General features: G+C 40.3%; 1 protein-coding gene and 1 long non-coding RNA gene across 2 annotated transcripts; one reads left to right on the top strand and one right to left on the bottom strand.

Annotated features, from left to right (window-relative positions):
* Positions 1–1,214: 1,214 nt before the first annotated feature.
* On the top strand, positions 1,215–12,272 carry atxn1l (ataxin 1-like). Its single transcript, XM_023283918.3, has 3 exons — positions 1,215–1,354; positions 3,369–4,552; positions 5,443–12,272. The coding sequence occupies exons 2-3, from the start codon at positions 3,491–3,493 to the stop codon at positions 6,892–6,894; spliced, it is 2,514 nt and encodes an 837-aa protein (XP_023139686.2). The 5' UTR covers positions 1,215–1,354; positions 3,369–3,490; the 3' UTR covers positions 6,895–12,272.
* Positions 12,273–22,285: 10,013 nt separating this feature from the next.
* Positions 22,286–24,981, bottom strand: LOC129348575 (uncharacterized). The gene is made up of 3 exons (XR_008601168.1): positions 24,645–24,981; positions 23,708–23,866; positions 22,286–22,777 (listed from the first exon to the last, which is right to left on the bottom strand). It is a non-coding gene; the product is annotated as an uncharacterized LOC129348575 (long non-coding RNA).
* Between the last annotated feature and the right edge of the window lie 485 nt (positions 24,982–25,466).

Below are 25,466 nucleotides of genomic sequence, written 5' to 3'. Positions count from 1 at the left end.
TTATTTATGATGGTATTTATACTGTTCATCTTTTTTCCTCTCGTCCTCTTTTTTTCTCCACTCCTCCATCTATCTGTGTATTCATCTTAACACTAATGTGTCTGTAATCTGCTTGCTTGAAGGTGTAAGCCTCTGTCACCTCTGTGTCTTCATACATACATTACATCCATGGCACTACAGTACTTGTAAATGCTAACATTTTTATGTAAGCAGTACACAGTATATTTATCACCATCTTTTATGTAAGCATGCTTTGCCTGTTAGCACCAAAGTACAACTGAGACTGATGGAGAAGTTGTTCCTTTGGCATATATTTGATCATCAACTCAAGTATTGCACTAAATTGAATTATGACCTTTCAAGATTATATCAGGTAAATAAAAAAATAAAGATCATCATGAAACTTCAAGTGGGCTGCACAGTGTCTCGGTGGTTAACACTGTCGCCTCACAGCTAGACAGAATTCGCCTCCCCGGCTCGCTTCCTGGCCATGGACTGGGATCTTACTGTGTAGGGTTTGCATGTTCTCCCTCTACAGCGTGGGTTTTCAACAGGTTCTCCAGCTTCCTCCCACAGTCCAAAAATATGCTGAAGTTAATTGGTGTTTCTTAATTGTCCATAGGTGTGATTGTGATTGTTTGTCTCTATAGGTAGCCCTATGATAGACTGGTGACCTGTCCAGGGTGTCTCCTGACTTTGCCCTAAGTAAGCTGGGATAGGCTCTTCTATGTACATTTCACCAGACTGTGGTGGCCAGTGCTTTATTCTTTGGGGTTGTGTGTTGGGGGGACGAGGCGCGCTCCAGAGACAGAAACTGTCTGAATAAGCTAATCAAGAAGGCGAGCTCCACAAATGGTGTTGAGTTGGAAACAGTCCAGCAGGTAGCTGCGGTGGAAACTGAACTCTATTGTGAGCAATGCTTCTCACCGACTATACAGTCTGGAGGTGTTTAGGCAGAGCACCCATATATATATATATATATATATATATATATATATATATATATATATATATATATATATATATATATATATATATATATATATATATATATATATATATATATATATATATATGCAGAGGTGGGATATAAAAGATGGCATAAAGCAGAAACACTCACGTAAACCTCGAAATTATACTTAGGTACAATACTTGAGTAAACGTACGTGGTTCCTGATCCTGCTTGACGTGCGTGCATGGAAAAACAGGAAATTGAATAAACGTAGTGACGTCATTGGTGAGCGCCTCTGCTGGCCTTCGAGATGGGCTTGACTCCTTAGCCTTGATTTCTTCAATTGTCCCCCCGCATATCAACTTTTATTAAAGAAACGCCCGTTCGCGATGACATTTGGAGGTACGTGTACAGGCCGAGACGAAGCAGAGTCATCAAATAGATGCTTTCTGCGCGCTGCCATGTTAGTTGTGAGTAGATGTGAGTCGTGCAGGACTGAAGTCAGTTCTTGTAGCTACATGTAGCTGTGTTAGCTGTGTAGCTAACTAGCCTGAACCTCTGGGCTGCTGCCCAGTGATAAATTATAGCGATAACCAAATGGCCTCATATAACATTAGCTACCATCTTAACTCGCCTTCTGCATTTAGTGTTGGTGTACAAGTTGTCATACTCTCACTTCTTTGTCTTGACTCAAAGTAGCTAGCTAACTTTAGCCAAGTCAGCCACCAGCTAACGGTAAACATAGTTACTCTGAAGTGTAGCGGTAACAGGAAGAAAACTCTGACATGTAACTACGTTTGTCGAGCAGATGTTTCTATCTGGTGCTGTTCAGCGTTTTGTCCCAGAATGCATGTTTTCACAGTTTTCTGAGCAGATATGCTAAGAGAAGCAGGAACCTTCCCTTAAATAGAGTAGTGGTAAAGAAAAAGGGACACTTCCAAGTTGAATTTACTACAGTTGAGTCAGTGTGCTTCCTTGAAGTATCCAAATATCCCAGTTAGAGTAGTTCATTTTATTTGCAGGGTTCTGTTTATCTCAGTTGAGTCTAGCTGGGTTTGAGTATTTCACTCAGTCTAAGCATGATAGCATCATAACATCAATCTACGCACCCTCCCGTATTTCTTGTTAATGCATTTATTCCTATTATCAGAACTTGCATAATTTGCACTAAACTTTTGGGTTATTTTAAACATGCTCTTGTACACATATCTATCGCTGCACATAGCAGTGAAACACTGTTTTCCATTCTTTAATCTGTTGCCCTTGTTTAAATGCATGTATGTTTTTTTGTTTTTGTTTTAGTGCAAATAAGTTGAGAGCAAAGGAAACCCCTTAAGTCAAATTCTTTGATTCAGATTCTGATATAGTTTCAGTTAAAACTTAGACCAAGCCAACATAGAATATGAATGATAAGCTGTTAGTGAGAGGAACAGTTATTGTAAGGGAATACAGAGGAAATGGACATTAAGGGGATGAAGCATGTAAATTAAAGATGGAAATCACAACTTGTGATACTATACCATAACGCTGGCCTGGTGTTGTATATATTGTAATTATGTAGTGTGTGGTGCAGTGTTGCAAGTTTTGAAAAGGCAACAACAGCCCACATTTTGTCATTGATATTGTTTTATAAGGTGTGGTTAGTTTTGCAGTTGTATAGACACCTATGAAGAAATTATGTGTATCAAAATGCGATAGGTATTCTTGATTAGAAAATCACAGAAGAGAATGGCATTTTAGACCAGTCTGATGATTTGTTTTTGCCAGAGACCAGTAACAGCAACATTCTGTCACTTTCAGTCTTCACAGTAGCATATCTGTATAGCAATACTTTAAGTGCTTTCTGTCTGTGTTTCTAGGTAACTTAAGCTTGCATCGCCAGACCAATCTGTAGCATCAAATATTCTTGCCTGCGCCCCATTATCATTGTGCTCTAGGGGGAGCAAACGCTCTGTTTTGTTTATATTTCTTTGAACCAGCCACGGTTGTATTGGGCATAGCTAAGTCAAGGATGCAGTAACAGTGTTTTCTCATACTAGTGACGTAGGGAATTGTTTTGGTGTGTTTGCATGCACAGACGTGAGAACTGTTGTTAAACTGGCTATTCACCAAAAATCAGTAGATTACTAGCCAAGATGTGGTTGTTGTTATTTCCTGTGGTGATGGGGATTTTAAAACTGTGAACATACAGATAGCAGAAACGGAGAGGAAAGCGACGTAAAATATGCGGCCATTGGTAAGGCTTATACCCACAGTCTATATCCACTGAGTCAGACAACGGGTAACCTAACACAATCTGTCGCATAAGTACTGCTCTCACAAGCCAAATCTGAAGTTTTGTTTTCATGTAATTTGACGTAGATATTAATAAATTAGACAGTGATATGATGAGGTGGTATATCTTCATTTTTTTCAGGTGCATTGGCAGATGAGGTCAGCCAGGTGATTTCAGAACTGGTTCCTGTGCAGGCTGACCAGCTTGCAAGTTTCAGTTCCTGTGCAGTACAGTAAAGCAGTGTGCTTGGTCAGAGGATTGCAATGAAACCAGCTCAGGAGCGCAACCAGGAGTGCCTGCCTCCAAAGAAGAGGGACCTTCCCATTAGTAACAGCAGTGGAGCTGGAGGGACAGGGGGAGGTGGGGCTGCAGCAGGAGGTGGCAGCATTGCTGGTGGCATTGTTGGTGGTAGTATTGGAGAAGATGAAGTGGTTTCTACCCAGAACTCTGCACCCAACAGTGACACTCAGGGAGCGACCCCATCAGCAGAGTGGCTGCGAGCTCAACCAGGGCTTCATTATGGAGTGGAAAATTCAGACGGCATACCAGCAGTGCCCGTTGACCAATACAGTATGCTCTACAAAGTGGCCCTTCCTTCTGTTACCTACGCACCTACCAGTCTTCACCCAGTGTTAAGCCACATCTCTCCAGCCTATACTGTACACTCTCCTCTCCTGCAGCATCCAGGCCTTCCCTATCCTCCTCTTGGTTATGCACAGATCCCTCATTCCTCTCTCCAGTTTGTTAGCTCCCCTTATGCAGCGGTACCTTATGCTCTGCCCCCTGGCTTTGTCCCGGGATCATTAATCTCTCCCTCAGGCACCATCCCTCAGCCTCATGCTGTGTCCCACCTGGTTCCTTATCCATCTGTCATACAGGAAGGTGTTGTTTCCCCACCTCCCCCGCCCCAGGTAGCTACTCATACCTTTGCCAAAGTTGCAGCCTCAAGTGGTGTCCCACTGATGCTGCCTTCAGAGCAAGCTGCCCAGCAGCACCTTGGTACTGTTGGAGTCCTGCCTGCAGCAGAGCTCAGCTCTCGAGGGATGCCGGTCTACTACCATCCTCAGGGTGTCAGGGCTCCTGCCACCAGAGATTCTCACAGTTCCCAGCAGGAGAATGAACCAGAGATGAATGGAGGGGATAAAGAGCAAGGAGTCAGGGAGGCTGTACTAGAATCTGCCTACACTGCCAGAAATACACGTCTGCTGCAGGTAGCATCCAGCTCTGCAGCACAGGAACATAGCCAAGACAAAATCCTGCAGAACCGAAGGCTAGAAGAGAGAAGCTCACCTGGTCAGCGCAGCACTCCAGACAGCGACCTGGAGGTAAGACACACTGTGATGGCTTCCTAATTTTAATCTGTGTTATTGTAGCTGTAAACTGATAATATCAACATGCATGTTAATGCAAACTCGTGTTAAGAATATTCTCAGTTAGCCACCTAATGCACAAGTGGCAGGTAACAGTAGATTTTTGTTCTCCCTTTTCTTCGTCTTCAGTCATGGAATGTGTCCATGTCCAATTCAAGTAGAATGGTCAACTGGTACAATTTAAAATAATTGAAATGCATTTAAACACCATAGACATGTCAGTAGTCTGCTTCGTGGTTTCACGTCTACACTATGTCTGATTATTATTTGTACATCTTCTAACCTCAGTATTTGGATAAGACTCGATAGCGTGTGTTAATTTTAGACTCTACTTCCTTCCTTTGTTGTGCGCTGTGGGTCTGTTGGTAATTGAGCAATCTCTCACAGCCAAAAAATTGCCACATTGTGCCATTTGTGGTTACATTGAGATGCTGATCGAGCTAATTTTCTGAAGGCTTGCAGAGGAATAAAACTTTTTGGTTACTTAATAAGTAAATTAATTTCAGCCCTGTTGGTTTTTGATAGCTGGTGTTTTTGTGAATGAAGTACTCATTTCAATCAACCAATTCACTGCCAAATTGGGAAGTCCAGCAAATTCTGTCATGCCTCCCTTTCTTGATGTCAGTATTGAAACAGCTTTCTGTTCGTAAATCGGCAGAAAGTGTGTCCTGGAGAGTTTAAGGTTTAAGAGATTAGATACTTCAAAAGTACTTTTTTACTGTGCAACACAGATATTTTGTAGTTACACACTGTAATTCAGGCTCCAGTGGGGTTTTGCTTTAAATTGTTCTGCAAAATCAAAAGTTGTCTAGGTAACACTTGAATTCTTTTTTTTTCACTTCCAGGTGCAGCAGGTGGTTGGCCGTTTGGCTTCCTCCAGCCAAGGAGGTAGTGGAGTGCGGAAAGAAGTCTCCTTTGCTCCCTTGAACCTCTCTCAGGGCGGCCAGAGAGCCAGAGATGTCCATGGAGAGAGCAAAGGTGTAGTTTCTGCCCGCACTGGGTACATGGCCCAGCCAGCGAGTTACAGTGATCACAGAGTAAGCAGTTTGCCGCAACAAACAGGACAACCAGGCCATGCAGTCATGCTGGCCAATGGGCAACCGGTTCTTATTCCTCTGGAGTATCCCCCGCACCAACCGCCACAGCAACACTACCCAGGACAGGCTAATGATGCCTCAGCCAGCCATGCTTCTACCACCATGGCCTCTAGCTCAAGCTTTAAATCCTCTGATTCTTTAGCCAGAGTGTGCCTCCCCGAAAGGGCAGAGCCAACCACAGCTCAGCCGCAGCTTCCCCTGCAGCCTCCAGTCCAGCCTACAACAGAGGTGACTCAGGCCTTAGCTTCAAGCCTCACTCCTGTCTCGACTCCCTGCAACCCATCGCACTTCATGAAGGGGGCAATTATTCAGCTGGCTACTGGGGAGCTGAAGCGTGTCGAGGACTTGCAGACTCAGGATTTTGTGCGTAGTGCCGAGGTGAGTGGGGGGCTTAAGATCGACTCCAGCTTGGTGATGGACATCCGTCCCAGCCAGCAGAGACCAGGTCTAGTGTCACTTCATTTTACTGTGGGGGAGCAGCAGAGCAAAGTGACCATAGATGTGCCCCCGGAGCACCCCTTTTTTGTGTTTGGCCAAGGATGGTCATCTTGCAGCCCTGAACGCACGGCACAACTCTACGGCTTGACCTGCCATCATCTACAAGTTGGAGACATGTGTGTGTCCATCACCTTGCAGCAGCAGCTTCAGCCACAGCAGCAGAAACAACCACAGCACCATCATTCACAGCAGCAGCAACAACAACAACAACAACAGCAAAACCTGTCCAGGACTTTGAGTAAAACCAGTGCCACTGGACCTGGTCACCAGCTCATGGGGCCTCCTGCCCCTCAGCAGTCACGGCCTCAGTCTCATTTCAGGATGGACCGCATCCACAGAGAAAGACAGAGGGATGGAGAGAAAGAGGTGGTTGATAAGGAGGAAGTCACACATTTGGGGGTTGTTGGACACACCGAGATACCCATCAGACCTAGTAGGACCTCGGCAGAGCATCCAAGAAGCCACAGCAGTTACCACTTGCACACAGAGGGCTCTGCTTTTGCAGAGGCAGGAATAGGAGCAATGCAGGCAGCACTAGGTGCCTCTCAGAGGCGGTGGTCCTCACCTGGCCTCCAAAGACACAGTATGAAGGGAGACGAAGGGCCACGCCCTCAGATTATCACCTCTGGCCACACAAGACCTTCTTTCATCACCCAGGAGGTCAAACTGTCCATCGAGGGGCGCTCTAATGCAGGGAAGTAGCATCACATTTGGTAGCAACTATAGAAGAGACTGCCACAAGTAAGAATGAGTTTGACAAGGAGAGAAAGAGGGAGAAAAAGTGCGAATGTAGCCTCAGAATGTTTGAGATTTTGCACACCCTATAATATACAAAAAATACACGATTGATGGCCATCTGGTGAGAAGTTATGGTTTGGTTTTCACTCAGCCAAAGGATAGGAGCCTTTGGTTTCCCAGCCAGCTGAGGTCTGACGGGGATTTGAAAAGCTGAGTAGAAAGTATGTAGCTGATGAAATGCCTACCATAGTCCTTACACACTGCATTTCTCTTCTTCCCTCCCTCCTATTGTCTCCACTTCCTCATATAACCATAGTTGGAGGTTACCATCACATTCACTCTAGCATTCTAGCTTCTTTTTGACCAAACAGTCTCTTTGAAAGACCACAGACTACAAAAATGTGTGTGTAGCACAGTGAAGCTACCAACTCTGCAGGTTCTGATGTATTAATAAGATCACAGTGTGTGATCTTTTATCTCCTCCACTCCTAAGATCCTGTTTCCTTCAAAAGCATTTACCCAAAAAAGAATGGAACTGCAGACATCAGCAGTTCCTGTGGTAATGTTGGCACTGTTGACGCTGTCAGTATATGTTACATTATGCTTCTCCAGCAGGAGTCTGTTAACCTTTGCCGTCAGCAGAGATACTCTCTACCCTCCGTACTTTTCAGTGGGTTGACCTGCAAAGATTTAGATCCTCTCTCAGGCCAAGTGTGGAATATCCAACTTGTCTTACAATCAAATAGTGATAAATCAATCAGTTTGTCTGTTCAGCAATCAAAATCTTCTTTCATCAAACACCATCAAGCCCTCTGGTTTAGGCTCAGGGCCCTAATTTATGTGGATGCATTTGCAAAAACGCAGACGATTGGTATCATGTCTTGTTCTCGGTGATAATAGATGTTTTTGCATTCCAGTGTCATCTGTGAGACTATCATTTAGAGTTTAACTTTTTCACCATAGAGAATCATTTCCCATCTGGAGCGACGCCCTCCCCCTCCTCGCTGTACCTCAGAACTTTCCCAACCTGACAGATGAATTTTAATGCAATTTTAAACAGCGTCATTAATGGAGGAGACACTGGGTGGAACTCACCAAAGCCACCTGTGGGAATGAACCAGAGAGACATTTTCCTGCCACATCACTGGCTGCACTGCCACATGAACCCCAGAGTGGGAGGACCTTGTTGTTTGCCTTGTTGAGAATCCCTGTGTGTGACTGAGGCAGTGGCGAGGTGTTCTCTTTGTTCTAAACTTGAGGTAGTCTTCAGTCACTCACCAAATTAAAGCAATAGTTGTTTTTACAGCATGTGGCTGTATTGCTCCGTACTCCCCTCCTCTGGGATTTGTTTATCGTGGGCTGTCGTACATCTCTGTACGTCTGAGGAGTGAGATCTGAAATTCTCACCCTTCAGACCTGACTTTTAAAGTGATGCACTATTTTGGTGTTTATTTTCTTTGATTTAATAGTTCTGCATGAGAAGCAGCTTTCTCAAAACATTTATAGATTAACTCCATCTCACTGATGATATTTAATCTTATGGATTTACTGAAGTCCATCAGAGGTCTGACTCTAAGTTGTGACCGTTATTCAGTTAGTTTCTGTTTGATCTTTGTTGTTTCAAAGTATACAGTCCTATATACGATTGTCTTGTTGCACATCGCAGATCTCACCCACTGATTTCACACTGACCTTGAAATAGGAATCACAGTACACTAGATGTGTTTTTTTAATGAAGGGAATATGTTTTAAGTAGTGTTGTTGGTGGTTTGTGGCGAAAGACAAAAAACTGACTCGCATTTCTAACTCTGTTTACAAATTAGCCAAGATGAATGCTGCAGTTTCTTCTTTCTTCTCACATATTTTTACCTATGTCTCTGAAAAGAATCCAAAAGGGTGAAATTGAAAATAAGTGCAATTAGGTCACACATGAAATCATTCAGAGGGTAATCAGATGACATTCCTTATGCAGACATTCCCATCAAAAAGTGTAAATCACACAATGCCAGATTTCTTTTGTTCTGCCGTAGACCTTTGGACTCTCTGGCAAAACGTTGAAACTCTTTTGAATATTTTGTGCATTTTCTGTTGTATCTTCTCTCGCTGAAATGTGCTCAGACAGGTACACCAGTTAGTTACACGGCTGTCAGTTTTGTGTCCTGTACTTGCAAACCTTTGAAGCAGCTCGTCCATCAGAGACAGACACTGCTGTGTGTATGTGTCCCTTAACTCCTGGTGGTTCACTGAGTGTACAGCCTGACCTTCTGTCAGCAGGTGGAGAGGCCGTGAGACTAGACTGTCATCTTCTCTCAGTATGAACAGCTTTAAAGAATAGGCTCACAGTTTTTACGCTTGCCTTTAAACAACTCTTTTGTGCACATAAAGGACAACAGTGATTTAACTGTTCCTCCTGTCCTTAGTGGCTGTGTAAAGATCCCTTCTTGATGCTACTGCAGCTGTCTTTCTGTGCAGTGATGCATAATTCAGGAGACACAGTGAGACAAATCAACTGAGTAGCTCTCAAAGTTGTAGTTATTGTTAATTCATTAAACGTTTTGATCTCCCCCTGCTGCTCAACATCAGAATCATGTGCAGGGGTAGACAACTTCACATTAAAATAGCTATTTTTTATCTAAGCCTCATATTAGCTTCAATTTAAATTTAGAATGCATTTATTCACAGACAAAAAACTACATTTTGTTCCCCATCGATCACTGAAACTGTAATCTGCAAGGAATCTCTTTATGGCCTGCGTGGACAGGAGAAACCACGACAATTTAAATCTCTTAACAGTCACCAGGGCCTGTTGAAACAAGTGCAAAATAGATTAGCATTGTGTGTAAAGATATTTTTAAAATATTCCATAAAGGGTTGGATTCATAAGATTGTTCTAAATTTAAGTGTTCAATTCATTTTACGTGAGTTAAGGCCCAGAGGTCTGGAATTTCTTGTATTATAATCGCTTTCATTTTGGTTTTGCCACACAGTTGCATCGTAATTCCATAAAAAGGTGTGGATGTTAAGAGGTGAATAACTCTCAGTGTGCCTATGGTTTTGTTTGTGCTGTATTAAGTCTGTGACCCTACACTTTAAAATGTTTTTTACTAGAGTTAACACATCTCACTATCAGACGCTCACCATTTTGAGTTTTTTTTCATGCTCTAAGCAATATACATAATAGCTGAAAACATTTCACGTAGTCTTGGCATGTTCTATGCAGTAAACTCAGTATTGTACCCTCCTTTGTCTTAAGTATGGCTCTCCGAAGCAGCAGGGCAGGTTGGCTGGTGCAGTCATTTAATGCTGATGTCTGGTTATAGGATTATTTCCCTTTTTATAGGATTTCAAAGCAGTATTTTTGCTTTGCCACTTTCTATTTTGCGCTCGGCGATCCTTTTCTTTCCAAGTATAGCACAGTGCTGAGTGACAGATCAGTGGACTTTCATTGTTTTCTTACGATGCCACATGGTTGAAGCCAAATCGCTCAAGACGAGTGTCACTCAAATCGTGACGCGTTTGTCCAGCGTTATTTCGGTGCGATTGCCAAACCACTTCAGCGTTGTACTTTAGGTCAAGATGCATTTGACGGGATTTAAATGGTGCCAGCAGTGTCACCTGTGACTTTACCTCCCGTTAATTCTCACAGCGAGACCATGCTGCGCTACCACGAGCCTTTCTGTTCATGCCCTCTGCTTTGGAAAGCGTTTAACAGGAAACATAAAAACCAAGATGTCTGATCATTTTTATCCACATCACTGATAGTCTGTTGCTGTAAGTAATTGCACTAAATGCCCTCCTTTACAGTGTTTTTAAGATGAAATCTGTTGGTAAATTGAAGCGTTTTCGAAAATGTAAAGCACACAAAGTCATGGAGAAATCACAGGTTGTGTGTTTCTGTAGATAGATGTTTTGTTTTTTTTTCCTTTTTTTGTACAGATAGCTTTGATGATGCTTGTCGATAATGCCTTAAATTCCGCTTTGTACAATGTGTGAAACTGAGATAATGGAGTAATGCTTCTGGTGGACTCGGTGTTCCCTTTTTAGGTTGCACAAGAGCAAATCAGAAATGTCAAGCCTCGACACTCTCATCTTGTTTTTGAGCAGAAATTCATATTTAGACGTCTCAAAGGGTGAATTCTCTTTGGGCCCTAGACGGTTCAACAATGAAATCTGCGACTTTTTGTTTGTTTACTGTTATTTTCTTCCCCCCCAGTTTTCTGTTCCGTTACATTTTTAATGCATTCTTTATACTCACACTTAAGATTTAATTCCTGTCTTTCCAATATGTGGAAGTGAAATAAACGGAAGCTCCCCTCTGCACTTTTTTACCAGACAAAGCCAAGAGTGTCTGCAGTGGAGGGCAGTCCATTAATTCCACACATGCATAGACAAACATACACAGATCTGTTGTTTTTATTGTTCTTGCACAAGATCTGTAGTTTCTTTTTAAATCCCTAGACTTAATGGGTTGTGTTTGGCATCTTGTGCTCTGTCCCACACTCTCTGGACAACAGAAGGTGGGTTTGATTAAATGGAGACAGATGGGCTGCATAAATCGGATAGCTTTCCATTGTTTGTAATGTGACGGTTTATTGCATTTTGCGATGTTGCTAGTGGGAACTTTTGCGTGAACTCCTTCCCGTTGGTCCGGTGTCAAACTGCAAAGGTGAATTTAGAACAGTTTTGGTGTTTCTGATGTCGAATTAAATCAGGAGAATGGTTAAAAGTTTTAAAAGAAGTCTGTATATTTTCAGATTTTACATTGTACTTTTTATTTTTCGCACAAGGTGACACTGCTTTTCATGTGACATGTAACTTATCTAAAAACAAAAATGAAACAAAAAACAGCGTCTTTTTTTTAAATGCCTAAATCTGCAAAATATATGCAATTATGTAAATGTAACATTCAATCCTCAAGTATAATCCAGGTTGTATGAACTTTGTATAGTGAGTTTTAATATCGTATGGCCGTACCAACATGTATTGATCTTTATCAGAAGCCTTAGAGTTGTCGACCCAAAGTGCTCCCTTAGAATACCCTACACCTACCTGACTTTAACAAAACATTAATATCTCTATTTTGTTGCATTTTTATTTGTACCCTTTTTGAATAAAATAGATTTGTACTGTATATTTGTACCTCTCTGTGAACTACTTAGGGCGGTTTTTCGTTTTTTTTTTTTTTTGTTTTGCTGTTTTAATTCTATGTACTTTAAGGACACAAAGATATTGTATTTTTATTGTTACAGCTAACTTGGAGACATTGCATTTATCATGTTTGTTAAGTAAACACAATATAATATATATATAAATATATATACAAATATAAATATAAACAATTATCCAACTTGTGTGCAGTGTTTTTTTGGTGGCATTGTGTCCCCTTGTGTGTGTGTGTGTTGTCATGGTAAAATGTGCTACTGGAGACACCAACTTATGGTAAATGCTACAAAGGTTGTTTTCAGTACTTTGAGTGGAAGAATCTGAGTGACTGGGATTAGGCCCAAATTGTGATGCCTAAATGACTGGATCAGAAAATGACTGGTGTTGTGTGGCGGTTTGTACCTCTTAAATGTGGTCCAAGGAAGCTCAACCAGTGAACTGGCTGACTGGTTCAGGGTCAAGTCCACTGATGTGTGAGATGAGCAAAGGCCTGTATGTTCTGATCAAGAAAGCTTCTGTAGCACAAACTGCTGGAGGCCATAACCCATGAATGCACAACATGGGTCAAAAGTGACCCAAATCCAATGAAAAATGGATCTCCTGACCCATGCTGTGCATCAAAGGGTTAATGCTGGTGATAATAGAAAGATTAGATCTCAAAGTGCATCATGGCATCTTGTGAATGCCTTGTCTGCCACTGAAAGCGCAGAGAATATGCACATACGAACCACCAGAACCAGCACATTGAACCATGGAGCAATGAAAACAGGTGGCCTGGTCTGATGGATCACCTTTTATCGTGATGTGGAAATCATGTGTCATTCACACCAAGTTGGACTTATTCATCAGGTTGGTTATATAACATGTTTTTATATTTCCTTTGTGGACAGATTTCAGAAATTCTAGCAATACTGCCATCATTTGTTTAACTTCAGATGTCTGAGCTGTTTGGTACAGATAGTTTCCATTCATGCTAAACTGGATTAATCTATATACAATTGTGCTAGTTGTGACACTCCTAGGATTGGGCCAAAAGTCATATGGTGATGTTTTAGGTAGGGCTGGGCGATATGGCCTAAAAAAAAATAAATCTCCGATTTTTTTACAAAAAATCCTGATTCACGATTTATCCGATTTATTTTTTTTTTTTGCCCCCTACCTAATCTCTGCACGCCAGAGTCCAGTCTACTTTATGCAAATGAGCTGCAGGCCTCTCCAGGTAAACACACCAGATCACAGCTGGAAATGCGCTGCATGTGGCCTGGTTGCAGTGCGTTTCCAGCTGTGATCCGATGTGTTTACCTGGAGAGGGCTGCAGCTCATTTGCATAGAGAAGACTGACTTCTACTTTATGCAAATTGGATGCGGCGTGCGGAGATTCCACGCATCGTGAAACTGTCCTCAAACTTCTAAACTAGGCGTCAGTGACCTAAAACAAGGACATATTCAGCTGCTGCATAGATTATTTCTTCCTCAAATGCTTTCAGAAATACTTTTCGCTGACGTGTTTTGAAATAAAAGGGAAAGTTTGCGGCCGAGCCGCTGTGTTTATCTGACTCATCTGCCGGACTGTCCAGCTGGAAGCTCGGTGACGTCACCACGTAGCGGCCTGCTGTTGGTCATGTGACCATGTTGTGGTTCGCTCGTGACCGCCGTCCGTATGATTTTCAGATGTGGTTCGTTGCCGTGCGGGAAAATCGCATCTAGTGGACACGCGCCTTCAGATCTGCACCGCTCGCCGCCATGTTGTTTGTGTATCAAGCGCGGGGGGGGGATTCATAAAAACAAATCGACATTAAGTACAAACTCGAATTAATCGATTTATCGCCCAGCCCTAGTTTTAGGGTAGAATCTCTATTCACAATCTGAATCACAGTTCTGCCCACTGATTTAGCTGCACTCATCACATCCCCAGTTTTGCATATGATCTTATTCGGGCATATGATCTGCTTTTCACAGGAGTCATCCCTCGGGATTAATTATCCATCCATCCATCCATCCATCCATCCATCCATCCATCCATCCATCGGGGCTGCTATGTGTAGATATTTTGTATAGATGGCAGCAGGATTTTTTTTCCTTTTTTTATATACATTTTATTGATCTTGCATTGGTATATTCTCCTTTTGCATAATCCAGCTTCTTAGGGAGCTCGTGACAGAGCACAGGATCTGTAGCCCACAGCTCTAACCACTGAGCCAACACCACATGCAATATAGGCCATCTTCTGCAGGGGAACCTCAAGTCTTTCCATTCATGTGGCCACTGGGATGCAAACCACCTTAACATCATTGCAGACCACATACACCCCTTCATTGCAACAGTGTTTCCTTGATGGCTGTGGTTTCTTCCAGCAGGATAATGCTACCTCCTACAGGACAGACACTGCTGAGAGATGGTTTGAGAACAAGGAGTTTAAGGTGTTGACTTGGCCTCCACATTCCCCAGATCTCAGTCTGATGGAGAATCTGTGGGATTTGCTGGATAAACAAATCTGATCCATGAAGACCCCAACACTTTACTTCCAGGATCTGCTGCTAAACCTTGTTACCTGATACCGCAGCAATAGTATTTCGGTAGTTCTAATGTTGTGATTCAGATTCCTTTATTGTCATTGCATAATACAACGAAATTCAAAAACACTCCTAAAATGGGTCTCAAAAATATCTGTCTATATATACACTTATAAATAAAACAATTAACAATAATACCATACTTCTTACTCATGCCCCGCCCCACTCACACACAGAGTACACATATGCTTATGTACACATAAAATAATTTTGGTAAAGATTCCCTGAGTTTAAAATACAAATACCATGTGTATCCGTGAGGAGTGACTGGTCAAATGATAGTTGTCTTGAGTCCATTTAATTTAGCAATGGCTCTGGGATAAAAACTGTTCAGTGCACGAGAGGTTCTAGTTTTAATTTGCCTGTAGCGCCCGCCTGAGGGTAGCAGTTTGAAAAGATGGTGAGCAGGATGGGATGAGTCCTTGATGATTCTGATTGCCTTCTGGAGGCAGCAGGATGTATAGATGTCCTTAAGAGCGGGGAGGGGTGAGTTTATTTTCCATGCAGCTTTTATCACCCTCTCCAAAGCCTTTTAGTCAGCTGACGAGCTGCTGCCATACCACACCAGGGTGCCATATGTTAAAGGACAGTAACAGGTGTTGAGCTAGGCTGATTCTTCTGAGGGATCTTCAGAAATAAAGCAGTTGCTGTGCTTTATTGACAAGGCAGTTTGTAGCTGGAGTCCATGTGAAATCATCTGATAGATGTCTGCCAAGAAACTTAGTTTGTCACCCTCTCCATCGCCTCCCGTTTACCTCCAGAGGCTGATGTTCATTTTGATTCCTCCTGAAGTCAATTATCATTGACTTATGTGGCTGATCGGTGTATGACTGTCACCAAGATAGTGCCACAAGCAGTGTTCCCTCTAATTGTTCATGAGTGTGAGCAAACACACAAACTCCCTGAGCGTCCCTTGGACCACTGTGAGCAACATCAGACGTGTGCACTGTGGTCACACCAGCATCACATCCATTCAAGTTACATGGTTCATTAAAAGAATCAAATTACAGCATTTACATTTCTGTTAAAACACTTTGTCAACAGGAGCCAGTTGAAGGCTGCAGTGATTTTAGTGACACTACAATGTATAAGAGTGAAGTTATTGAATATTTGTCTCTCTTTACTGTTGCAGCGGTTTTGCAAATTGCAGACGGACCCTGTTCACTCCATAGACACCAATGTTATTCCTGTAGCTTGAAAGACAGCTACTTTTGATAAAACTGGGCTTGTAGCACATTGTCTGCCTTGCAACAATGGGAAAGAGGCACCGTTTATGTTTTGACAACCTATATCTAATGAGTTATTGATGCTGGAAGTCCGAATCTGTGAATATCTTTCCAACTTTACTGAACTTGGGGCCACTACCACCTAAGGAGTGATATATTTAATTTTGAAAAAAGCATTTAGCCATACTTAAAGCTTTAAGTGCTTTATTAACACGGAACTAAAAATTTTGTATTGTTTTATTATCACAGGTTCTGTCTGAAAAGAGGTGGCATCATTTTAAACAGTGAAATCAAACTAACAAAATGTAATGACCAACCAGTGAGTAATACTGGATTCTGCAAAAACATAAACAACTTTTTAAAAAAAATCTAAATCTTATCTTAACACAGTTAATGTATTAACTTATTTTTGTGTGTATGCATATATTTATTGATTTATTTAGTACTGTTAACATATCAGAGTTCTGAGGGAGTTTTTCTTAAGATAGGCAAAGGCCATTTATTGATTACATATAGGCTATTAAATGTTTATTTAAAAACTAAAAAGCATTAAAAAAAAAAACAACTTAGGCATTTATTGAGTCACTAAAATACTGTAGAGTACAGACCACATCAGCATGATTATAAGCATCCTCTGGTAAATTAACAACCAGATACTGATGTCTCTCACCATATGGACTTCAGGAGATGACTGGGGGATGATAAACTGTGACCTACTGGTTGGGTTCTCTCTGTTCTCATGTTTCTTACATGTTTGTCCCCTGACAGCCGGGTCCTAATGTTTTTTGAGCAACACACCTCACTATGACGTTTTTACAATGATGGTTCTACTATGAAGCCAGTTTGACATGTTCAGGTGTTCTTTGTGTGAAAACTCAGAGATTTCAGGTATCAGAAGGTGGTTTTCAACTTTCTTTGTTAACTTTCTGCTTCAACTTTAAATTAAATTTCCTTCACTAACCCAGCCCTCTGGACTTCCAGGAAGCTGTGTTCCTATTGGCTGTCCAGGTGGCTGCTTGGTATTATCAGGAACACCTGAGCAGCTCAGTGTCTTCCTGCTTTATTTAGCTGCAGACAAACATTTCCTCTGCTTCCTTCACCACTGAACCGGGTTTGGCTCCATTGCTTCAGTTTGTTTTTTAGGCGTTGGCTTGCAGCTTCCAGCAGTAAAATCGTCTTTAATGTGTTTCTTGGTGTGTTTTAGGGCTTTGTACTGGATAGTTGTCTTGGTAAATGTGGTTCTTTAGCCACAGTTAGCACATGGTGCTAATGTGTGCAGTGATTAGTGGATTTGGTACAGCTGAGTTGTGTCTTTATCTTGGCTGTAGTGAGTCTTCAGAGGTTTTTGGTCAGACACATTCTGTATTCTTGTTTGTGAACCAGCGTTGGTTGTCCAGAAGGTAAGAGTTCCTGTCCTGATTCTCTGTTCTCAGAGGTTCTCTGGTAGGCTGCAGGAGACTTTAGCGTTTGGGTTGTGCTAGTTTGGTTTTTGTACGGTTTCATTTGGATGACTATCTTGAGGCCCCTCCATGTGGTTTAGTGAGGTTTTCTGCAACAGTTCTACAAAGCAACCTGCAGCAGAAGAGACTTTGAGAGTTTTTAGGAAGTTCTGGAGACCAGACTTCAGAGCAGCAGAAACATTTATCAGCAGTTTGAGCAGGAGAAGGTGAGCTTCAGAGTAGAAATGAGACGGAAACCTTCTTGACCCATGTGGTGAGGTCCTGTACCAAGAGTTTGAGCAGGTTGTGAAGAGTCTGTAGTTCTTTGGTCTGAAAGCACAAGAAGAGTCGACTCATTAAAGGAGAAAACAGGAGATATTGTTGGTTCTTCTGTCGCTCTGCAGTTTCCTTAGACTGAATATCAAGTTTATATTTTAAATGATTTCCCATGTGAGCCCAAGAAGACTTCAATAAACTCCATCCATCCCCTGAACACAACATATTTTATTACCATGTTAAATGTTTTTTTTTTTTTTTTTTTGTTTTTGAGTTTTTATCATAGTTTTAGCATAGTTTTTTTTCCTCTTTGCTTGTTTAGTTTTGTCATCTGTGTAAAAGGTGCTAAACAAATAAAGCTGAATTGATAAACTGAATAATTGACTAACTCATGATTGTGACAACAGAAGTATTTTTATTGTGATTTAAGGGTTTATTTCATTTTTAAGGTTGGGGTTAAAATCTTGACAGAAAAAGAAGAATAAAGAAATAAACTACATCACAAAAAGCAATTACATCAAAGGAAAAAAATTAATACAATAAAAGTTTTAAAAAGTTTTATTATCAAAAAGATTTAAGAAATTTAAGATGTAATTTTCTAATTAAACATTAAATTTTTTAATTAAATGTTTTGTCTTTTTAAAGGTTTAATAATCTAATTACATGTTTTGCATTTTTAAAAATGTTTAATATTCTTCTTGTTTAATTGTATTTTTTAAATGTTTAATTATGGAAAATATTTTATCTGTAGTTTTTAATATTTGTATTTGAAAAATGTTGTTTAATTTCCTAATGACATGTATTGTATCTTGTTGAATTATCTCATTCAATATTTTGTCTGTTTAATATAATTTAATTGTATTTAATGTTTAACTCTATTAAACAGACAAAATATTGAATGAGATAATTCAACAAGATACAATACATGTCATTATGAAATCAAACAAAATTTTTCAAATACAAATATTAAAAATTACAGATAAAATATTTTCCATAATTAAACATTTAAAAAATACAATTAAACAAGAAGAATATTAAACATTTTTAAAAATGCAAAACATTTAATTAGATTATTAAACCTTTAAAAAGACAAAACATTTAATTAAAAAATGTAATGTTTAATTAGAAAATTAAATCTTAAAGACAATAAAACTTCAAATAGGAATTACACAGAAAATACAATGAAGCATTTAAAAAGAAAATTAAACATTAAAAGGTGGTAAAACATTTAAAAAGAAAAACCTTAAAGATTTAATTGAAACAAATATTGGGAAAGAAAAAGAAACTCAAACAAGCCGATAAAACATCTGAAAAAACAATTAAACATTAAAAAGACAAAACATTTGGAAATCAAATCAGACATTAGAAAAGAATAAAAGGTGAGAAAAGAGCAAAACTAAACGTTTAAGAAGAATCAAACTAAAGACAAAACATTTGAAAAGACACCAGTTAGACTTTAGAAGATCAAATTAAACAGAAGAGACAATAAAACAATCAAAAAGAGCAAAAACAGATAAAGAGTCTTAAAGCGTTTTCTAGTCTGAAACAAAAACATCAAGTTGTTTCTTCAAACATTTCCTCTTTCTATGTTCTTGGTTTGATTGTGGACAGATTTACTAAGAACTCATTTCAGAAAACTGCTTTCCAGATAAAGTCTACGAGTAGTTGAAGGCATTTATCAAACTAATGTTACTTTCTGATCTCCACAAACTTTACTGTTCAGTGAAGACAATCAAAGTTTGTTCAGGATTTCTAAAAAACCCACAGGTGAAAGTCTGAGAAGAACTCAGATGGATGGTCTAAATGTGAAATCAAGACTCATGGTCACAAGTTTTAAGGCTTCTGTTAACCAGAAAGTTCAAACTAACAGAGAAGTACTGAGAAACTTTTAAAACTTCAGTCCTCAGACTGTCTGAAGGTTCAAACTAACAGAGAACTACTCAAGAACTTCTAAGATTTCAGTCCTCAGACTGTCGAAAGGTTCAAACTAACAGAGAAGTACTGAGAAACCTTTAAAACTTCAGCCCTGAGACTGTTGAAAGGTTCAAACTAACAGAGAACTACTCAGGAACTTAGACGATATCAGTCCTTAGACTGTCTGAAAGTTCAATCTAACAGAGAACTACTGTGGGACTTAGAAAATTTCAGCCCTCAGACTGTGTGAAAGCTCAGGTCCTGAGGACTCGGGAGGTGTGGAGGCTTGGAAAGTCTTGGAACTGAGGGTTCCACCCTCCAGCTCAAAGGCTGAAGTCCAACCTCCTGAGAAAAACGGTCGAGTCGAGACTCGAGTGGAAAAAAAAATTCGAAAACGACAAAAAATAGATGATAAATGTGCAAAAAAAAGAAGAATTAGTATCTGAGCGAGTAGCTCAGGGGGTTAGGAGATAGACTACCAACTGGAAGGTCGCAGGTTCAAGACCCACCACAGGCCTTTTTCTTTCTTTGTCTTTGTCAGGATTTTCAAAAAATTTAAGAAGGGTCTGGTCTTGAACCAGCGACCTGCAGCTCCATAGGTAAATCCTTAACTCACTGAGCTACAGATCAGATAAAAAGAAATAAATTCGTCGTCCCTTTGGCATCGTAGTTCCTGCAGTGACCACATGGGTGGAGCCAAGGCGGAGTCTGGGTGGAGTCAGGGCGGAGAGTAGGCGGGGAGGTGGGTGGCGGCCTCCCCCCCTCTACTCCCCCACCTCTCCCCACCACCCACCACACCTTCCCCCGCCCGACGAGTTCTTCGAGTCTCCACGAGTTCTTCGAGTCTCCACGGGTTTTCCTGAGTTTCTGGAGTTTCCACGAGGTCGGAGGCAGAACAAGTTGTCATGAAGAAGTGTTGAAGTCGGCCAGGATGGACTGACTTTTTACAGCGACTAGAAGGAAGACCACTAGAAGAGCAGGTCTTTAACCACCATCCATAAAATCCATGGAGTCGGCTCCAGAGAAATGAAAGAAGGTCAACTTTTATCAAGCTCCATCCAGATGTTCAACTTCATATCTTTACTTTGACATTTTTAGCACCACAAACCTTTAGTATCACTCTTTATTATCATTTATTAGGACTTTAATGGAATCCACCAGCAGATTTAGTTTTTGTTGACAAACTTTATTCTTGTCATCGTGGGACTGCAGTATTTAAAACTGTTCCTTCTATTTGACCTCATGTTTATTAGTTTTAGCGGAGAAAGTTATTTTAGTTGTCGATTAGTCTCTTAAAAACCATATAATAATTGGATTAGTCAAGAGGTTTAAATTTCTTACTTTGTCATATTTTAAATGACAAAAAATATAAAAATAAAGTGTCTTGAGACAATTTGACCTGTATTTGGTGTTATATAAATAAAATTGAATTCAAATTGTATGTATCTTGTAATGTTGGGAGTAATTCAGCCATATATGTTGGAAAACACATTTTCTTTGTCCATTAATCTGTTGATTGTTTTCTCCAGTAATTCATTTCTTGTTTTGGTTTATAAAATGTCAAACCCAAATATATTCAGTTTAAGGTCATAAAAACCAAAAAGATTAAAATTCATGATGCAGGAATCAGGCAGTTTTTCACTTTTTATCTTAGTTTAGTCAGAAAGATAGTTGATAATGTGTGAATTGTTGCCGCTTGTGAGCCGTAAAAGGTTTTAATCTTTGGGGCCGAGTGTCAAAAAACATTTAGAAACCAACATCAACAAAACACTCAACCAAGATTTGAACATCATTAAAGGGAAATCCAACTTTTGCATGACAATGTCTAATTAAAGGACATTTATTTCCTATGTAAATGTGTGATATTCATCCTCTGGAGCTTTCTCTTCACATCGTCTTCCACCTGGACTGGTTTTGTCGGGAGCATGTGCAACAAACATTTGAAAAACTGCACTTTAACATCAATGAATGACACTGAAGTTTAATCTCTACATAAATGAGACTGAGTCTGGATGTGCTGCTCTGTCATTAACTCCTAAGTTTAGGGAAAGTTCAAACAAAAGAGGACAGTTCAGATAAGACTTGAGAATGAGCTTATTTTGAACAAACATCTCAGACTTTCTGAGCTTCAGCACCTCTAGCAAGATAATTTAACAACAAGCAACTCAAGAGATCCAGAAGTTGGAGAGAGTTAGCTTTAGCTGAGCCAAAGAACATGTGGGATGCTAACCTAGCAAACATTTCAGACTTTCCTCTGTGAATTCTGACAAATAATTTCATATTTAATGACAGCTACACATCTTAACTCAGTCTCATGAAGACAGACTCTAATTCAGTGTCATCCATCCATATTAAAGTGCAGTTACCCAAAATGTTTGTTGCATGAGCTCCAATAAAACCTGTCCAGGTAGAAGGCCACTTTGACAAACAGGAAGTGGACGATTCCAAGCAGATTTATAGAAAGGGGAACCGGACTGTACTAAGTGTGGTCGAGTATAGAGGGGTGTTTTGTGGTCTTTTAAGGCTGATAATGATTATTAGTTAGACATTTGGAGTAGATATTCATTTGCAGTAAATGAAAGTATTTAAAATCTTGGAGTTAAACTTAGAAGAACACAAACTCTAACAGAAAACTTTGTTGATACATTTTTGTTTTGTTTACAGATGTTAAGTTAAAGGAGTTTTATTCGTTACGTATAACCAATCAAATCACTCCAGAAGACAGAGCGACCACAGGTAGATAAAGGTTCAGAGCCAAAGTAGCGCCATTTTTAAATGTATTTATTACCGTAAATCAATAAAAAATAAAATACTGATAATCAGTAAATCAGTCAGCCCACAATTACTACAATTCTACAATGTATGTCTCTTTCCTTTGACTTGTTATTTGTACAATATACGATGTATATGATGGCGTTTTTTCTATACTATGATGTTTTCTAAGAGACATATGATGCTACTCTGTTTGTTCTGGTCCTGGGCCGCTGCACTCCTCCTCTGTTGTTTTCTGGATTGTACTCAGCTGCATGCCTTCGTCCACCCGGCCTCCGTTGACTCGTCCCGCCTGCCGTCTCTGGAGCTGAAGCTGGATTGGAACAGACCAAAGTACAGTCCAATCACGATGCCAGCTGCCTCTCAAAAGGCTCCTTCATCTGGCAGGTGGCGGCACTTCTTTGAGGGGAAGCTGAGCTGGCCCGGCAGAACTTTGGAGATGTGTTCCAGTGGTTGGTGGATGTGTGGGGAGATAGAGAGGGACCTTTGAATTGTTCAGAAAGGAAAACAGGGAACCCATTGGTAGTTTTAGTTTAGGGTGCTACTGCGGTGTGTTTTGGGGTTTTAAGAGGTGAACAGGAAGAGTTTTTTTTCGTATTGATTATCTTTTACTTTGTTCCTGGTTGGAATGCCCATCAATGTCAACATGAAGTTCACTTTTAGTTCTGTTTATTTATTTTTATTTTACTAACACCCATTTGTTTTTAACCCCCTCACATGTGTTGTTGTAAACTTACTCTTTCAAATAAATTCTCGTCTAACCCTCTGGAAACCAGAGTTTGGACTGTTTTTGTGTTGCTCCTCACCTACTGACAGCTGTGGACTAAAGGCTATACTGTGACGTTTTTAGAGCGACATGCTATACTATGATGTTTGTTGGGCGACACGCTATACTATAGGCTTTTTTAATTGACATATTACTGTGACTTTTTTTTGTTTTTGTTTTTTTTGTTTTTTTTTAGCAACATATAAGAATTCGAACAGTTTTAAAAGTTACTATACTTTCACTTGTGCAATGAAATTATTATTCTATGGCATTTTTTAGACGACATATACTCTGATGTTTTCTTGAATTACATACTATTTTGACAATACACTGCACTATGACATTTTTTTAACCACATATCATACATGACAATTTTAGGCAACATCCTATCACTTTGCGCTTTCTGAACCACATAATAATCTATGTTTTTTTTTTCTTGCCAACATGCTGTACTATGAACTACAGGCCATACTATGTCATTCTTGAGTAAAGCATACTATACTTTGACATTTTCTGAACTACATCCTATACTATGGTGTTATACACAGAGTGCTTTGGTTACATGTTGATTTATAATCTAGATTTTTTTCGGTTTTGTTTTTTGACAGGATTACCACAGACCTGACTGTGAACACCGTGAACACCCACCTCAGGGAGACGCTGCCTAAGATCTCAAGGCTGCTTGGTCGTGGTCTTTCTGGCACGTACTCTTCCAAGATTAGCCGGGAAGTTTAACACTGATGGAATGACACTAGGTCTAAGCTGACAAACTTCTACTTCCTCCTCAACCCATAGTCTCTGGGAAACCTACATGGAGTAAGAAAAGTAGACAGAGAAGTAATTAAGTCTGTACACAACATATTAAAAAGAAATCATGCTAATAAATTAAGTATAAAGAACCGAATTCGCCAATATACTGGAGACCAGAGCTATTTAATTTGATAAGCATAACCTTGTTTAGTAACACTTCAATTATTTGAGAGCAGTCCTAAAGAACTGCCTGTAATCCCAATCATCACCTATGAAAAGTCATTCCAAGTTTCCTTGTCTCAATCGTACAACGCAGTGTGTAATTGTATGCAGCACAGTGAGCCGGCATACTTGTTGTTTCCGTTTTCACGCCGTCTACATCAACAGAATGCACTGAAACTTTGCCCCCACTAGCTTAGCCTCGCTGTAGCACGCAGCTCAAAGGGGCGTGTCCTATCTACTCATTCATATCTATGAGAACAATGGTGGCTGCACATAAGGACGCCTGACGTTGATTTGCTGCGTAAATACCATTATATACAGTCTATGGTAAACAGTGTTGGTTAAGTTACTTTGAAAAAGTAATTGGTTACAAATTACTAGTTACTTTTCTAAAAAGTAATTGGGTACATTACTTAGTTACTGTCTCAAGAAAGTAACTAAGTTACACTACTTTTTGATTACTTCGCGTCCCAAAAAATAGAGTCAAAGATATACGTTTGTTTTATTGAAGTCATTTAAATAAAAGTAATTGTGACTCTACTGTAGAAATAGGCAACATCTCTTCCACAACGTATGCCGCAACAAGTCTATTTATTTCTGTCTTTGGGGTTACCTGACAGCGTAATTCAAGACGAGGTTGCTTGTATCGTGTCGGTGTGTCGGAGGCGGCAGCCTCGCTGTGTTGCTCTTCAGCGACAAGCTTAACAGTTGAGTGTTGACGCTGCAAATGTTTCAAAAGGTTGGAGGATGAGCTGGCTGCCGTTGACAAACGTTTGCTGCCCACGCAAAGCTTACACTCCACGACCACGTTTTTGTCTTTTTGGGTGACATAGTTAAAATAGTGTGCGTATCTCCACCGGATAAATGAATTCCTCTCCTCTGCCATTTTGTTTGTTTGTCTGTCTGCTTCGCGGTCAAAGCGCTCAGCGTGATGTAAGCACGCAGGCGTGCATGCAGCGGAAGTGTACGTCCTCTTCGGCTTTCCTGAAGCAGAGCCGCAAGTAACTAGCTAAGTATTTAGTTAGTAACTGTAATTTAATTATACGTATTTTCACTATAACGCGGTACATTACTTCGTTACTCGAAATTGTAATCCGTTACAGAAACGCGTTACTAAGTAACGCGTTACTCCCAACACTGATGGTAAATACGTATGCGAATCGCATCATTGGCTGCAGCAGCCAGTCGCCGGTCACTCACTGACTTACATTGAAAAATAGCACAGAATGAATTGTTACGTGTTTATTTTATTTACAATTTAGGTTGGATTTTTTTTTGTGCGCAGCGCAGATTTTCTGTGCGCGGAGACCGTGTCAGCAGTGCGCAATTGCGCACGCGCGCAGCTTAGAGGGAACAGTGGTCACAAGTCACAAAACTTCACAAATACGAAGCTGGGATCAGAATGCAGGCTGAAACTGAGACTCAGTGTGTCCTG

Source organism: Amphiprion ocellaris, chromosome 1, assembly GCF_022539595.1.
Source record: "Amphiprion ocellaris isolate individual 3 ecotype Okinawa chromosome 1, ASM2253959v1, whole genome shotgun sequence".
NCBI classification, from domain to species: domain Eukaryota; kingdom Metazoa; phylum Chordata; class Actinopteri; family Pomacentridae; genus Amphiprion; species Amphiprion ocellaris.
Note: the sequence above shows the minus strand (reverse complement) of the source record. Positions and strands in the feature narration are given on the sequence as shown.

Bases quoted from the DNA above. Each gene is read 5' to 3' on its own strand.
- atxn1l (XM_023283918.3), top strand. From the start codon at position 3,491: ATGAAACCAGCTCAGGAGCGCAACCAGGAGTGCCTGCCTCCAAAGAAG. The intron at 4,553-5,442 runs GTAAGACACACT...TTTCACTTCCAG, and splicing joins CTCCAGACAGCGACCTGGAG to GTGCAGCAGGTGGTTGGCCG.